This window comes from Colletotrichum spaethianum (genome assembly GCF_022836535.1).
Source record: "Colletotrichum spaethianum MAFF 239500 DNA, contig47, whole genome shotgun sequence".
Lineage (NCBI taxonomy): Eukaryota > Fungi > Ascomycota > Sordariomycetes > Glomerellales > Glomerellaceae > Colletotrichum > Colletotrichum spaethianum.
In genome coordinates this window covers 155,851-171,240 of record NW_026054817.1, presented here as the reverse complement: position 1 = coordinate 171,240, position 15,390 = coordinate 155,851, and the positions used below count along the sequence as shown (strand labels likewise).

General features: G+C 49.7%; 5 protein-coding genes across 5 annotated transcripts; 3 read left to right on the top strand and 2 right to left on the bottom strand.

Annotated features, from left to right (window-relative positions):
- Positions 1-1,065: 1,065 nt before the first annotated feature.
- On the top strand, positions 1,066-2,269 carry ColSpa_11513 (uncharacterized protein; the record flags this gene model as incomplete). Its single annotated transcript, XM_049277725.1, has 3 exons — positions 1,066-1,828; positions 1,888-2,024; positions 2,102-2,269. 3 exons carry the CDS (start codon positions 1,066-1,068, stop codon positions 2,267-2,269), a joined length of 1,068 nt encoding a protein of 355 aa, XP_049133682.1.
- A 367-nt stretch (positions 2,270-2,636) lies between these two features.
- ColSpa_11512 (uncharacterized protein) lies at positions 2,637-4,343 on the bottom strand (the record flags this gene model as incomplete). The annotated part of the gene is made up of 2 exons (XM_049277724.1): positions 2,637-3,581; positions 3,609-4,343. The coding sequence occupies 2 exons, from the start codon at positions 4,341-4,343 to the stop codon at positions 2,637-2,639; spliced, it is 1,680 nt and encodes a 559-aa protein (XP_049133681.1).
- Positions 4,344-7,425: 3,082 nt separating this feature from the next.
- ColSpa_11511 (uncharacterized protein) lies at positions 7,426-7,795 on the bottom strand (the record flags this gene model as incomplete). Its single annotated transcript, XM_049277723.1, has 2 exons — positions 7,426-7,645; positions 7,746-7,795. The coding sequence occupies 2 exons, from the start codon at positions 7,793-7,795 to the stop codon at positions 7,426-7,428; spliced, it is 270 nt and encodes an 89-aa protein (XP_049133680.1).
- A 2,593-nt stretch (positions 7,796-10,388) lies between these two features.
- On the top strand, positions 10,389-10,748 carry ColSpa_11510 (uncharacterized protein; the record flags this gene model as incomplete). Its single annotated transcript, XM_049277722.1, has 2 exons — positions 10,389-10,529; positions 10,599-10,748. The coding sequence occupies 2 exons, from the start codon at positions 10,389-10,391 to the stop codon at positions 10,746-10,748; spliced, it is 291 nt and encodes a 96-aa protein (XP_049133679.1).
- A 1,605-nt stretch (positions 10,749-12,353) lies between these two features.
- Positions 12,354-13,690, top strand: ColSpa_11509 (clavaminate synthase-like protein At3g21360; the record flags this gene model as incomplete). The annotated part of the gene is made up of 5 exons (XM_049277721.1): positions 12,354-12,734; positions 12,790-12,853; positions 12,925-13,227; positions 13,297-13,419; positions 13,470-13,690. 5 exons carry the CDS (start codon positions 12,354-12,356, stop codon positions 13,688-13,690), a joined length of 1,092 nt encoding a protein of 363 aa, XP_049133678.1.
- Positions 13,691-15,390: the final 1,700 nt, after the last annotated feature.

The following is a 15,390-nucleotide window of genomic DNA, read 5'->3' as shown; positions in this document are numbered from 1 at the left end:
AATTTTCCTCTTCCCTTCCTATTCTCGTTAGGACCAAAAAAATCACTAAATATCTCGTTTGCGAAGTCAACATGGACAGCAAGAAGCCCCCGGTGTTTTCGGAGCTCAGAGAGGCCAACGGGCCGAGAGCTAAGGGCAAAGCTGCTGTCACCGCCGTTTTGTCGGTGCTTGCGCTGACGGCGCTTATCAGAGGAAACTTACTATCTACACCATGGTCTCTATTCGGACACAGAAGTGTTCCCGAACAGCGTCTTTCCACTACTTGGAGCTGGTCAAGCGTATGGAGACGTAACTCCGGAAGAACATTATCAATATTAGATGCTGACAAGAGTTGCAGATTAAACCAAGTAGAACCCTGAAGTGGCACAGCTGCTTCGAAGACGGGGATTACGATTGTGCCAGATTAGATGCTAGCGCCCAGAAAGCCCACTCCCACAAGCCAAATGGCTAACGGCTTTCTCACAGGTGCCTATGGACTGGCAACAACCATCGAACGACCGCCGAGTTGTCCTTGCAATCACTAGAATCCGTGCAACCGATACGTCCGATTACAGAGGACCGGTCATTTTCAACCCCGGTGTAAGCGGCAGCGTAAATATGGACTATCATTTTAATACTAATATGTAATGGTAGGGCCCTGGTGGTTCTGGGGTCTGGTCTCTCAAGGATCATGGTAAAATGCTACATGAGATTGTCGGCACAAACCATGTATGTCCCCTGATAAGCACCATGCCGGAGCTGAAGCGTTCCGAATTCTGATGCAACATAGGATCTCATCAGTTTTGACCCACGGGGTGGTAAGTCAATGGGCATTCACTACCTCAGATTTTACTTACTTAACTTACGTGCTGGGCAGTCGGTGCATCCATACCGAGGCTAGAATGCTGGATCTCACCGCAACAGGGTCAAAGCTGGGCCTTGCAAGACCCGGGCATCTTGGACTCTCATGAAGGTATGCTCGGGGAACTTTTTACCAGGGCTGCCGCGTACTCGCAAGCCTGTGAAAGCGCCATGAAATCGTCCGGTATCCTAGAACATATAGGCACAGCTCCCGCTGCCAGAGACATGCTTGAGATCGTTCATCAGACAGGCTACGACAAACTCAAGTACTGGGGCTTCAGCTATGGCACTATCCTTGGCGGCGTATTTGCAGCCATGTATCCCGACAAAGTGGAGCGTTTGGTCAGCGATGGCAATGTCGACTACAGAGAATGGTTCAATTCGGCTCACGTTAACTACGTCCGCGATACAGACAAGGTTCTTTTCGCATTCTACGACTTCTGTTACCAGGCCGGTCCTGACAAATGCCTGTTTCATGCTCCAACATCAGATGCCATTATGGAAAGATTTAGCAGGTTACTCTCCACGCTGAAGACAAACCCTGTCCTCGTCTCGATAGACGAAGAAAATGGCCCCGAAGTCCCAATGTTGGTGACTTACTCCAAGGTGATGCGTCTTCTCTCATCCACGCTGTATCAGCCACAATACCAATTCGAGAGCTTTTCCAAAATTATTGCAGCTCTGGAGGAGAAAGACGGACGACCATTTTACGAGCATTACCATTTGAACAAGCCAGATCCAGCCCCGATCTGCTCATCGCAACCAATCTCACCTTTAGAGCCCTTGCCTGAAATTACTGAGGGCACAGAAGATGCTTTCCCGGTCATCATGTGTGCTGACCACCCGGCCGTGCATAATCTGACTCTCGAAGATGTACAGCGCGAAGCAGACAGCATCTTAGACCTCAGTCCTGCCACTGGGGCAATTAACGTACCTTATCAAATGACATGCAACCAGCGAACGACGCGGCCCCGCTGGCGATTTGACGGTAAATTATAGCATTCGTACGAAAAGTATCATGTAAAGGTTTTACTAACTCAGTTTCAGGACCTTTTGAGGGCAAGACAAGCCACCCCATACTGTTTATCGCTAACCTGGCGGACAACGTCACACCGCTCGTCAGCGCACGTAACAACTCTGCTGGCTTCCCCGGGTCAGTCGTGTTGGTGCAGAATTCATATGGAGTAAGTCGATTTGAATGATTGCAGAAACTCTAATCCCAAAACTGTCGTTAATGGAGGCTAACACATCTGTTTTGAAGCATACATCACTTGCGGCGCCTTCCAAGTGCACCAGACATTATGTCAATGCGTACTTTCAGAATGGCTCGCTACCGGAGATTGGAACAGAGTGCGAAGGTGATTCACAGCCCTTTGGTCCGAAAGTCGGGAATGAAGTCCGTCTTTACCAGCACCCATTCCTGCTGTAACTCAGGATGATTCGCTTGTGTTTGATTAACAACATCAGAGAGTCTGCTTAAAAATAGAACGTAAATACATTCACGTGGATCCGCATCTAAGTTTAAGACGTGTGTAGATGTTCACCATAAAAGTGTCAAAAAGTTTGGTTGTTCAGAGCACGAGTGTAGTTGACAACAGATGCATACAAGTTTGGGTAGCCAAACGTATGTAATCTACTCGATGATTTAGGTGATCGCTCGCCGATACTCCGAATTGATCTCTACCGATGCCCTACTTTCTATCTGTTCCATTCATTCCGGCAGGAAGTTCATATACCAGATAGTCATTTGGAGCTTCATGCCTGAGCGCAGTGGACTCGGTGTGAGAATCCACCTCTTATGGCAGCGGCGCTCCCACCTCAGCAGGTAGTGTAGGTGAATCGAGCTCACTGATCGGTGTACGTCCATCTAGCTCAGTGGCATTGTCTGCTGTCGACATCTTCTGCTCTATTCTGTGATCCATCTGATCTCCATTCGCCTCCATCAAACTTGTCTGGCCGGAAACCTTGGTTCTCTTGCTACCGCCTCTCTTCTTACTGAACCATATAAGCGCCTTGTCCACGGCAGCTGAGGGCGCGTTAGGGTCTTTCTTGCTCTTTCTGCGGCGGCGCCAAAACCAGAGCCCAGCGAATGCACCGATTACTGCCGCGACGACGACACCCGCCTTGCCCCCATCTGATGGACCTGTATTTTCGGTCTCAGTCTCAGAGCTGCGTATCACAGACACTGGCTCCCAAAAGTTTCTCCAAGTGCTCGTGAAGGACTCGGCCGCGTTCCAGGTGATCGTCGAATTATCAGATTTCTTCATGACGCTCTGCTCCATGCCTGGCCCGGGGGCTTGTGCCAAATAGAATACTTCCCTATCGTAATCAACGGCCAAAAACGCTGCCTGCAGAAAAGCTCTACCGAGTTGCCAAAAACCATAAACCGAGTCGGTAGATTTGCAGGGGAAGTAGTTCACTGACTTTTCCACCAATGGCGGTTCTAGGGTAAGGTTGAGGAGATTGAAAGGGACTTTGATGGTGAAGTTGGTCGCGCTCTGATCGGACAGAACAAAGCCGAGATATGCCGATGACTTGACGAAAGTTTCAGCTTGCGGGTCCGACCCCCAAAGGTACAGTCCCGTAGCTTCATGAAGCACCATCCTGAGATTGGTCGCGATTCCTTCGCAAAACCCCGGAGGCAAATATACGTATGGAGATGCTGGGTTCGGTGTTACAACCACTGATCCAGGGGCCCCGCCGGCGTATTGGGCGTATTGTTGTCTAATCTCGGTGTTTTCCTGCTAAAAGCTGCCATTCGATCTCACAGGGTAAATAGTCGAGTTGTCAATTTCGACATCCATGATTACATCGCGGAGACACATCATCGGGAAATTGTCTGTGAGTCTATACGTGCCCACCTGCCCGATGGCCCTGTTTTGCTCGTAGCCGCCGAGAACAAAGGATCCGGCAAGGTCGAGCGCGGCACTTCCCATGTGCACACTGAAGCCATTTCTGTCGATCTCACCGGAGGCTTTGAGTTGCTCAAGGATAGAGGGAACTGTGGTGTTATCACTCCTTTCGCTTCTGGGCCCAAGGCCCAAAATTCCGACAGAGGGTTTGTAGTTCGTTTCGTTCAAAGGGGCGCCACTGGTCCAGTTTGTAGCGGCGACGAAATTTGCTTTGATTTTGATCTCGTGACTACTCCCGAGCCTTGGCTCTAGTTCCATTGTGTCCCAATACTCGTCGCCTGACCACGAGGCTTCTGTAAACAGAGTACTGGACCATGAGTCAGAGGCGCTCCGCGATCTCCCAGTCTTGACGGCACTATCTGAGACTGAGTAAACACCGCCATCCTCTACCGTGGGAATCTCAGAAACGCTGGATCCGCCAGGCCACAAGGGAATTTGATTCGTTTCCGTGCCATCAAGCTTGACGAGCACTGCTTGCCACGGTCCATCCGGACCGAAGATTGTGTTATCGAAATCGGTCGACCAAGGAATCTGTAACTGGGCTCCAACGCCTGCGGCAATAGCCAGCGGCAAGACAGCGCGGGGTGCCATAGCCTTATATCTTCCGCGTTCAAGGCTTCAAGAGGATTAGATAGCCATCTGTGTTTGCAGTCCAAAGACTAAAAGACGAGGAAGGGACAAAAGAGACGGAAATCGCTTGAGAATGAATACAGATGTCAGGAGAAGGGCAGACTATAGCAGACGTTGAGAGTCACCAGTCAGAGTTGGGTATTAATGCGACTCTGTCAGAAATTGAGGGAGTAAGCAGTCGCTTCCTTGGCGAGAGCCCCATCGCAGGCAGTCGGTAAGCTTGTCAGGTTCTGGATCCAACTCGCTCAGCTCGTCACACAATCCTCTGCAGTTAAGCATAAGCGAGATTCGAATTTGAGCAAAAAGAGGGTTTAGATGAAATACCGATCAGACTTCCCTATGTACGTTTTTCTTCTTCCGGTTTTAAACAGAACCACTATTTTGACAATATAATATATAGAGATTCTCAAGAACCAGCTTTTATCCAGTGCGTTTTCGTTCTATAACTGGGCCTGGCACATTCATAACACCCACTTCGGATGGTTGAACCAAACCGTAGTAGAATAAATAGATTGATGGAAAGCCCCCAATGAAATTATACGCGAGAGAGCGGCTAGGACAGCCCCTCATATGACGAGAAGGTGACAAGTCAAAGGATGACGGACAAGCACTCGCTTTGTGGCAGAAGTCAGGGGATCCGCAGTAATATGATGGGTTGAGGGACTCACTGAGTTGCTCTCCGTTCGGGTTTTGGCCCTTGTCGTTGGCCGTAGCCTCTTGCTCCCCCACCCCGACGCTGTCTTTGGGCCAGGTGCTCCATTTATCCTACCGACTGCGACTTAACGTCACTGGATCACGGCCCACCTGAGAACCCAGATTTGCTCCGCATATCCATTAGTACATATGCTGCCTGGATCGTGTCCTACCTATGTATTGATGTAGAGGGCTGGTACACCTGGCATAGCGTGAGTATAGAGAATGGAAGGATTGGGGAACTCAGGATTACACTGGCGAACTCGAATGAATCCATATGCTTTCATTAGCTCTAACCGGCACGAGGACTAGCTAACGTCAAATCACAGTCGATGGGATACCAGTCCACCCTCTACTAAATTCCTTATTTTGGTCAATGTCATTGGAAGACTGTCCAACATGACTGTCCAGGTTCTTGCAGAAAATTGAGATTTAGAAAAATAAGCATTTTGTTATAAGTTATATTATGCTAAGACTGCTACTCCAGCCGATCTATCTCTCACAATTACAAAGGGAGCACAATCACATCGATCCTCTTTCACCTTAACCTGCTCATATATTGCCCCTCACTCGTTATTAAAAATAATCGCTGGGACCATCGATTTTCGTCTTGATCTTCAAGAGCTCTCAGACCTGAGAGTGCCTTGTCAGCAAAGTTAACATGCCACTGGCTTCTACTCTACCTATTCTTCCTCATGCGCTTCAGTTTCGTTCTTAATTGCCACTATGATTTGTCCTGGATTGAAATTCATCATTTTCTAAACATCAGTCGGAAGCATATTTGGTCACTCACTTCTTCTTTCAGCAACATCTCACAGATGGTCAAAAGACGACTCATCTTTGCAATCACGTTTCATAAAATCGAGCTTTGCAGCAAGATCAGAGAAATACACCGGGAGGGATATTCGCAGTCAAATAAAGCGAGACCCAGTGTATGTATATCTGGCTCGTAAAGGTGTCATCATATGATGTCCGATTTGCAGTAAAAGGGTAAATTTCTGTCCCTAAAGCGGCTGTTTTGAAGATCCAGGTCCTTGAAAAGGGTATATTTGACTGCAATCCTCAACAGCTGAGCCAAAGTCGCCTCACGGAGCCTCGCGAGTTGAAGGGGTTACAATAACACAAGAAGACCAAAGATCATTCTCGGGGTCGTCGATCAGCGATAAATTGGATTGTCTGAAGGACCCCAAAAGGTCATCATTCTCCCTGGTACTTGGAGCAGGTCTCTCTGCATCGTCATCTGCTGATGGTGGTTGAGAAAAAGGTTGACGACACAAGCAAGATACAGCCGACTTTGCGATAGGGGTCCAGTACCTGTCAGTAGGCACAGAAAGGTTTTCTCTATTGAAAAAATAGTAAAGTCTCGAATATTGGTCGCCTCCTGAGCTGCCTCGATCAAGACCTGAATTCTTTCAATAAGTGATGCGACTGTATGCTGGCTTGCACTTGCTTCCGTCCCCAGCAAGATACCTGTTGCGAAGCTGGATCGTGGCGAGGATCGCATGACGGGTTGTCTCAGATATTATTGGAGGAAGGTGCTGAACCAGCGTTAGTTTCCCTGGCCACGTTAGGTTCAACTTAAGACAGCCCGCAGTGAGGCGCCATCCATTCTTGAAATAATTGGGACACAGAAGTCTTGACAAGTGGGAAGTCGGGCGCCCCCAGAAAATAAGGATGGCGACGTCCATATCGAATGATGTTTTTGCTTCTTGAAGTTGGAAGAAAAGACAGGCGCCATCACAATGAGACAGGCTTCGTGTCCCGCGTCAACATACTCGTAGTTCGTTTTGTGTCTGCACTTTCAAAGCTGAAGGCCTGAGTGGCCGCTATCGTTGGACGAATCACGAGAGCGGGCCACTGTGGCGGAATACGTACCGCAATGGGACTTTTCCCAGCATCGCCAACGCCACCGAGCATCCTGTCCGTCACGAGACGCGTGCGGGGTATCGTGCACGGCTGGGGTAAGACCCTTTATTGTGTCGTCAGGTGTACATACCTAGGACAAGGAATGAGTTTAAACTGGGGAATTTGGAGGGGGTTGATTTGTAACAAAGGGATATGGTTTGGAGTATTTGGTAGTACTCAGGTTGCTAGTAAATACAACTATCCATGATAATGCGTGCCAGATGTCAGTGATCGTGGTCGCCACCTAACGCCGTGCCCCATCCGTTGGAAATCCAAGCTGTCAAATCTGTACAGCTTTGGCGCCCTGAACGTGTCCATACGTTCCTGAATGATTCCCCCCAAATGATACCCATAACCGCTCGTAAAACGCCGTTGCCGATGCATTGTGTGTCCGTTCTTTGGTGTTGATATGTTGTGTATGATGTGGATGAAATGTGTTGGCGACCTACGCCTGATTTTGCGACTCATAAACTTCCATCGCCTTCTCCAGCGCCTCAAGGCTCGATCGATCACCGTATGCGTCCATCAACATCGTCGCTCTCTTACGGTCTTCGATGGCCTGCTTCTCTGCGGCAGCGGCATTGGCAAGGCGTCGTTGAACCATGCCCTCACGATAAGTGTTCAAACCGTAGCCAACGGCAACAACGGCGACTGTGGGTGGGATCCTGTTGTACCAGATTCGTCAGTTCCAGCTCGTATACTACAGGTTGCTACCCCAGACTCGGGAGGCCGAGGGGGCTCGCTCGGCTCGGATTTAAGACGTACCATCTCATGGCGAGTCGACGTGGAGTTTGCAAAAAGTAGCTCGGGGGCATGCGGGCGTTAGTGGAAAAGTTTCTTGATGCTTGTCGGAACATCGTATGTATTGGTGTTGGAGTAAGGGTCGCGTGTGAACTGGGGTGGAATTGGTATTTGTATGTCTGGTTCTCGTGTGGGTTGAAAAGCAAGGGATAGATAGATCTCTCGGGCTAAAAGTAGGCGTTGGGGAAGAGGCGGCTGCTGCAATGTATTCATATAACGCCTGTCTTAAACCCTCGCGCCCATCTCTGGGTGTTTGAGACCCCGTCACCCCCAACCGGTCCCCCAAGGGGCCAAGCATGGCACAGCCATCTCTAACCTGGAGGCAGACTGACCATTGAGCGGCACAATAACTTCCCGCAGGGGGCAAAGCGGGCGGTTCACGGCCCCAAGCAGTGTGACACCAGCATGGCACCACGCTCAGCAGCGGCCCCAATTGGGCATGGCGCCGCCATCGTCCCAGAGTGTTGATTGTGGGGTGATGTCGACCGATATGCGGGGTGCAATCGGCATAGCCCGGGTGCAGCAACACGACGTCGCTGGAGCAGGCAGGGCCTTGCTCGAGTTCTTTGCCTTGTGTCCTCGCATTGGAGCGACTCTCAGTCTCTTTGCACTGCGTGCTGGGAAGCACCTTGCGGGGATTGCAGCTTGAGAGAAGCTGGTTCGCTGGACTGGCTTGAACGGTTGAGGAACCCCCCTGATTGTGCATCACCTCGCGCATCTCCGTCATCCTCTAATGACCCTGTACTCCCTAAGCACAGCCACCCGCAGCTTTGTTTTGGCTTTTGCTGGTGCTGGTTGCCTGTTGCGTTTCGGTCTCAATTCTGTGTGGCCAGCTTTCTCTCAATCTGTCGGTCTCTTGGGTGGCGAGTCGCCGAATCTCGAGCTTTGACCAGACGGCGAACGGCCGGCGGAGGGCTCCGAGTCTGCCTTAGCTGGTGAGATTATGACATCTATCCCGTGCGGCTGGAGTAGCCGACAACAAGTTCGGGTTTGTGCACCAAAATTTCCCTTCCTAGCGCTCAGACTTGTTCATGTTCTCATTCTCCATCTACGATGTCCGAAGTTATCGTAGTCCCATTCACGAAAGCGGTAATTAGTTGTCGTGGATAGTGGAAGTGCCGATTCCACCCGCAAAAAACAGCAGGCTCCACCTAGACTTTGTCCCGAGATCTTGTCGCATAGCCGAGAACCCTCGTTGATGTCATCTCTGGTCCCTGGTTTTTTCGTTGATTTCATTTCCCTATCTCTTATTGCGTGCAGCACCCATGCAGCAAGCTTGCCCAATACTGACTGCGAACTCCATCTGAGCCAGAGCTTTTTGGGAATTCGACTTTGACGCGATACTGTAATCAGAATCTTGGTTGCCAGGAAGACACAATTCTTGGGCGAGAGACCCTGGCGCGGCCATGTCATTCAACCGGAATTCCATCAATGAGCTCAACGCATTTCTGGGCTTGGCTCCACCAACCACACTCAACTTGGTCTTGTGCAAAGCGTATTTCAGGCTGTGTCCACGACGTCATGTCAAAAGATTCAGCAGCTTCATACGGGAATAGCGGGAAACTAATTCTATGACGGTGGCTTCAAGTTGTTCGCTTTCAATATCCCTCGAAAATAACCTCCTCGTTAGCAATTCTGTGGCCTTATTCGCACACCACTACATATTCCAGTACCGTGATTGTAGTTCTGCGTGCATCATCAAACTACCTATTAAAGAGCTCCATTTTGTACAAAGGTCCAGTTGTTCACCTCCCATCTCACTGACCCACTATTACCACTCATGGCCTACGCAAATTTCGCCTGTCTACCTTACGAAAACAACACAGAGTTAATGAATAATTGATATTACTTGAGTAGGAAAATATCCTAAAAGCATCCAAGAGCTGCAGGTATGAACGACAAATCACTTCGAACAACTGATTCATCTTGGGACTCTTTGAAACCTAGTGACTTTAGACCCATCGCTGAGCTCTTGCTGAATCTCTTCATGCCTGTATCCAAAGGCTCTTGGCAGAATAACGAATCGTACAGCGTAATAAATGATGCCAAGAGACAAAATCGCCAAGGCTACCACGGACGACAGCCAGTAAGGTAGCGACGTGCTACCTTTACCATTTGGCGGCCGCACAAATGGCATAATGATCAGGAACTATTAGAAATGGTGAGTGATCTCAGTTGTTCTCTACACCCAAGTGGAAAGACGTACAATGTTTGCGGCAAGATAAATGCCTATTAATATCCAGGGCGCTCGGAGCGGCGATTGGAAGTTCTCTCGGTTAGTGAAGCGCAGCTTTACCAGACCAACGGTAATTGCGGTCAACAACACAGTAGTCGGATAGCTAGACAGGCTGACGACAAAGTTGAAGGCATCTCCGGCCGGTGGGGCACAAATAAAAAGGATTGTCACACCAAGGTGAAGAACGAGGGCATAAATGGGTGTGCGGAAGGGCCTGTTCTCCATGAATAGGTTTGAGAATGGCAGAACTCCATCCTTTGCAAGTTCTTGCAACAACCGAGCTAATGAGATGCGTTAGTCCGGTCGACAATACCCAGTAGTGCGCTGAGCCAGGGGTGTAACTGACGGATTGTGAAGGCAACTCCCAGGAGATGCCCGAGAGCCGAAAGAGCTACCAAGGCTGGAAGAACCCTGGCCCCGGCAGACGGGCCAAAGATGTTCTCGAACAAGGTCGCGGCGACGGTAACTTTTGCGGCAATAAAAGCTTCCTTAGGAACGGCAGCGAACTCGAAGTGAGGTTAGCTTGGCTCCTCTCTATTCGCGTGCGAAGGTTGGCTTACGTATGCAACATTCGCTAACAGATAAAGTACGGTAATGACGCTCATCGAGAGCGGCAACGCTATCTTAAGAGTTTTTTGCGGATTGCGGACTTCGGACAGTACCTGTTAAATTTTATGTATCAGTTGAACGTTAGGATTTCCAGCTACTGGGCTGAGAACCTACAGCATTGACGTTGTCGTAGCCTTGAAAGGAAAATATAACATTAAGGATTGCAGTGCCAATGTTGTATCCGCTATTCGATGTACCCTCGAAAGCATTCGTGAAGTTGTTGGGACTCTCCACTCTTAGATGTCCTGCTAAAGCAGCAAATCCGCAGCACACGATGAACAGGAGGGTAAAGAGCTTCACTGCTGAAAGCAAATCTTGGATGCCCCGGCCTATGCGAGGCGCAACGGTGTGGATTCCAACAGCGAAGACGGCTCCGGCAATTGCAATTCCACGAAGCTTCCAGGTTGTTGACTCAGCTCCGGAAGCAACGAGTATGTAGGAAGAGAATGTAATGGCATTGCTAGCCGAAACCTCTGACATATGTGTTAGCCAAAGTTCCCGTATCCATGCCTTAAAAAATGTGATTAAATCACTTACGCAAGAACACGCAGTAGAAGACGTAAATGCATGTCTGCATAAGTCGAGGGTTGAATGAGCGTTCAAGATAGTTCTTGATGCCGCCTGATCTAGGGATTGCGCTTCCAAACTCTAGCATCACGAATATGCCACATGTTGAGATGACTGCGCCTATGACCCAACACATCAGGGCCATGCCGACACTGCCTGAGAGTTTGAAAATGGTACTGGGTGTTGAGAAAATGCTGTTGTCATCAGCTACAAGTTCCGAGCTCCCATTTTCGCGACATACCCTGCGCCAATAATCTTGTTGACGATCAAAGAAACAGCACCGAAAAGCCCAATGGTTCGTTCCTGCAAAACATTGACCTCAATAACGCCAAGCTTTATATCCTTATCCGAGTCGTCACCGCCATAGCTCAAAGAGCGAGTCGCAGGTATGGCTGAATGAATCAGTGATTAGAGTGCGCTTTTCTCATATGTTAATGGAGCTCTGTGTGCTTACGATGGATGCCATCATCATCTTTTGATGCCATCTTGTCAACGCTCACAGCCAGACCAGAGTGAGTGCCACAGTGAGAGAATCGCAGGTAGCATAAACTGATAAGCCGATGTTGATTTCCAAACCCCAGGCAAACTTATAGAATTGAGGTATAAACCTACGCCTGGAAGAAATACTCGTAATCCTCGGGAAGCGTTAGATAACAAGCGAGTTCGCAAAACAAGGGAGCCAAGCACGCCATTATGGAGCCTTTATGTCGGATTAACATGCTCAGCACCATATCAGCAGGACGCGACACGGACCCTTTGGAGTCGCTCGGTACCATAAGCACAATCGAAAGATACCATAGTGTTTATCTTAGTGGTCGGACAGAAGTGCCGTACGCTTAACCGCTCCAGGCGGAAATTCTGCGCTGCAACCCTGAATTTTACTGGAGTCGGTAATATTCCGATGATGTCGTGCTTTGAACTCAGGATTCGCCATTCGGCTCTTCCAAGTCATTGGGCAGTGATAACGAACTACACCAAAAAATAGATTGAACGAACTTCTGGGGCCTATCCGACCACGGACCGACATGCTCGCATCGAGTCCGGATTTCTGTGATGCAATACCATAAATGCGACTATTCCGGCAATAATCACCAAAAGCCTTGGTCAATCGCATTCGGATTTGTTTTTACGCGTTTCTCTGACAGCGAACTCTACCAAAAATGGCAGTCGAGTTCGATGCTTTCGAGGTACCTGGTGCCAGGGACTACTATGGTCACGCCCTGCCTTACGGCTTGCAGGCGAGGCAGAATGATGGAAACTGTAGTGCTCCAACAGTCGCCGAGTCTGCGGCAGCGCTCCGCGCCCTAGCGGAGTCGGGAAAGCTTCAAGATCTTCTGGACCAACATGGAGCTGTACTGATTCGTGGGGTCGGCCATCCCTCTGCGGAGACGTTTTCTCAACTTGTAGGTGCAGCCGAGCAGGCGCGAGGCTCACGCCCTCATGTGCAAATTGGTTTGGCTGGGAAAAGAACACCGCTTGCCGACAATGTCTGGACCGCGAACGAAGGCTCTCCTAGCACTCGATTCTACCAACACAACGAGGTAACAGGCACCAGGACGAGGAGAATACGGCATCCATAGCTCACACTCCACTTAGTATTCTAGGTACACCAGGTTTCCTTCGAATATCCACTTTTACTGTGTGAAAAAGGCAAAGAAAGGTGAGTTTCCAGACCCTGTGATCTCAATGCGCCAACTAGGCGTAAAGTATGCTAACGCTATGGCAACGCAGGCGGCGCAACTCCTATCGCGAATAGCGCGTATGTATTCGAGAAGGTCCAAGCCCGGATTCCCGCGCTGGTGGAAGAGATTCGCAAGCGGGGCTTGGGTATGAAGATGGTATTCCGTGCTCCAGGGGATGAGGCCAAGGTGAACCAGTTCAACTGGGCTGGCAAGCACAGTTTCGGACAAGAGCTCTTGCCAGGCGATGACGAGGCGACGAAGAGACAGAAGGTCGAGAAGCAAGTTAGAAAACTGACATCAGACTTCAAGTGGAACGACGATGGGAGCCTTGAGTTGACGCAGCACATCCCTGGTAAGCTACGGCTACTTATCGGCGCAGTGAAGCTCCATGTTACGAGCCTATGCTGACTGATTTATACAGGAATTCGGAGACTACCGACTAGTGGTAGACCTGTGTGGTTCAATGGACTTGTTGGTCGACATGGCATCACTCGAGACATTGGTGCCCTAGATCCTCCACATATCGGCCGTGACGGCATGACGTGTACGTTTGCACCCAAACTGTTTGCCATGTTGATAAATTAATCCACACAGATCTTCCATGTGTCTATGGAGACGATGAGCCGATTCCGCGCGAGCTACTCAACAAGCTTATTGAAGTGATTGATGAGGAGGAAATCAGTCTGGTTTTGGAAGAAGGTGACCTATTGCTTGTGGACAACTTCCAAGTTTCTCATGGACGAGAACCGTGGGAGGGAGACAGACAGATATTGGTTTCCATGTGGGACGCTACGACGCCAATCGGTGTGTTTTGAAAGGCTTTTGCCATGGGGAACCGACGAGACAAGTGAACGCCAAGAAATCGATAGTTCTTGTGTAGTTCTTTGATGAGATTTCAATGCGCAAAATTCCCTAGGCTCTTATCTAGACTCTTTACAATATGGAACTACCAAAGACTGATATGATACATATTCAAGGCCTTGCTATTGCCAACATCCATCTCTCTTCCCATTGAATGATGCAATACGAGGACCACTCAGCCGGCTCTGCACCATCCCTATTATGCAGACTAGTGAGGTCTTCGGTGAAGTTAGTAGCACACGACCGTAGATCGCCAACGTGGGCGATGAAGCCATCAAGCGTTCAGCAATTCGTCAACCGCTATCTCGATAACTCTGTATCTGGTACCACGCGGTTTGGGGTGGGACCAAAAGCGCTTCGAGGAAGTAACATCGAGAGCGGGATGATCGTTGAGACAGTCCCTGAGTTGAAACAATACAGTAACCTAAAATCAGCATCGGAGCACGGCTATTTAGCAGCGGTGCCATTTTGGTCGCTTCACGGTTTCCATTGATGACATGTTGGTTTTCTGACAGAAGAAGCGAGCTTTTATCATCTCAACCAAGATGTGGCGCTGACAGGGCGTCGGATCCTGTGTCTCTAAGCTAGCCCAAATTAAGCATCGCTCCGCGTAAAAACGAAGTGTCAGGGACTTTTGTGCCAAGATTGGTCTAAGCCTATTAAAAAGTCTGACCACAGGCGAAGGATTTGAGGTATATCGTCCTTTCTCCTGTGGTCAGAAAATTATTTAACGCGATTTGCCGCCCTTCAGGTCGTGTTGAAACAATCACCGTTCACATTAAACCTGTGGTTTTTCGAAGTTCAACGACGCTCTTCCAACGAGTGGAAACCCAGCATGATTGGAGGTCAAATGGCCACACGTAGGTCTATCCTTATTCCACTGCTACTGGTATCCAGCGCTGGCGCGCGCTCTTTTGGTGGCTATGCCGAGCCTGACGGCGCGTTGTACGTTGGTGCTGATGAGCAGGTCTGGATCAACGCGGTAGCTTCCAGCAATGCGAGCGGCACTTACAGCATGCCTGGTTATGATGTTACGAAGCCGTGGCCTGGAGAGCCAATGGAAGGCTGGACCTTGACAAAAGCTGCCGTTGACATCAGTCACGGCCGTCGGGATAGAGTATCCATACCTGTCATTGCCTCCGATATGAAGATCATCGCACCGAAGTCGCTATACGTTCCGAGTCCTAACGAAAGCGATCACGGAGCGCCAGTCGTCAACGCTCACCCCGACTGGGTCTTCTGCGCGTGGCGCTGGTATCACCCGCCCTACGGAAACGGCAGCCGCGCTACAAATCCCAAGAATCTGGATGCGCCGCCCAATGGCTCATGCTCGCAATGGCTCTCCGAGGATTGCGTGAATGCTATCGAGGAACAGGCCCGCACTGCTTATTACATCAACTCTGAACCAGAGGGTATTTACGGCTTGCGCCATGCTTGCTACGATATCGACGTGCCAGACGAGTGTAAAGGGAGTGGACTAGATGGGAACGAGCCTTTGCTCACAAGTAGGTGTTCAACTTTTTTTTTATAGCTGTCTTTGAGTGGATTATTGGCTAACCAAGAGTTCTAGCCTGGGGTGTGCCATTGAAGTACCTGAATGGTTCGACAACCTGGCAGGGCGGGTATGTTGTCGACGAGGGTGACACTGAGAAAG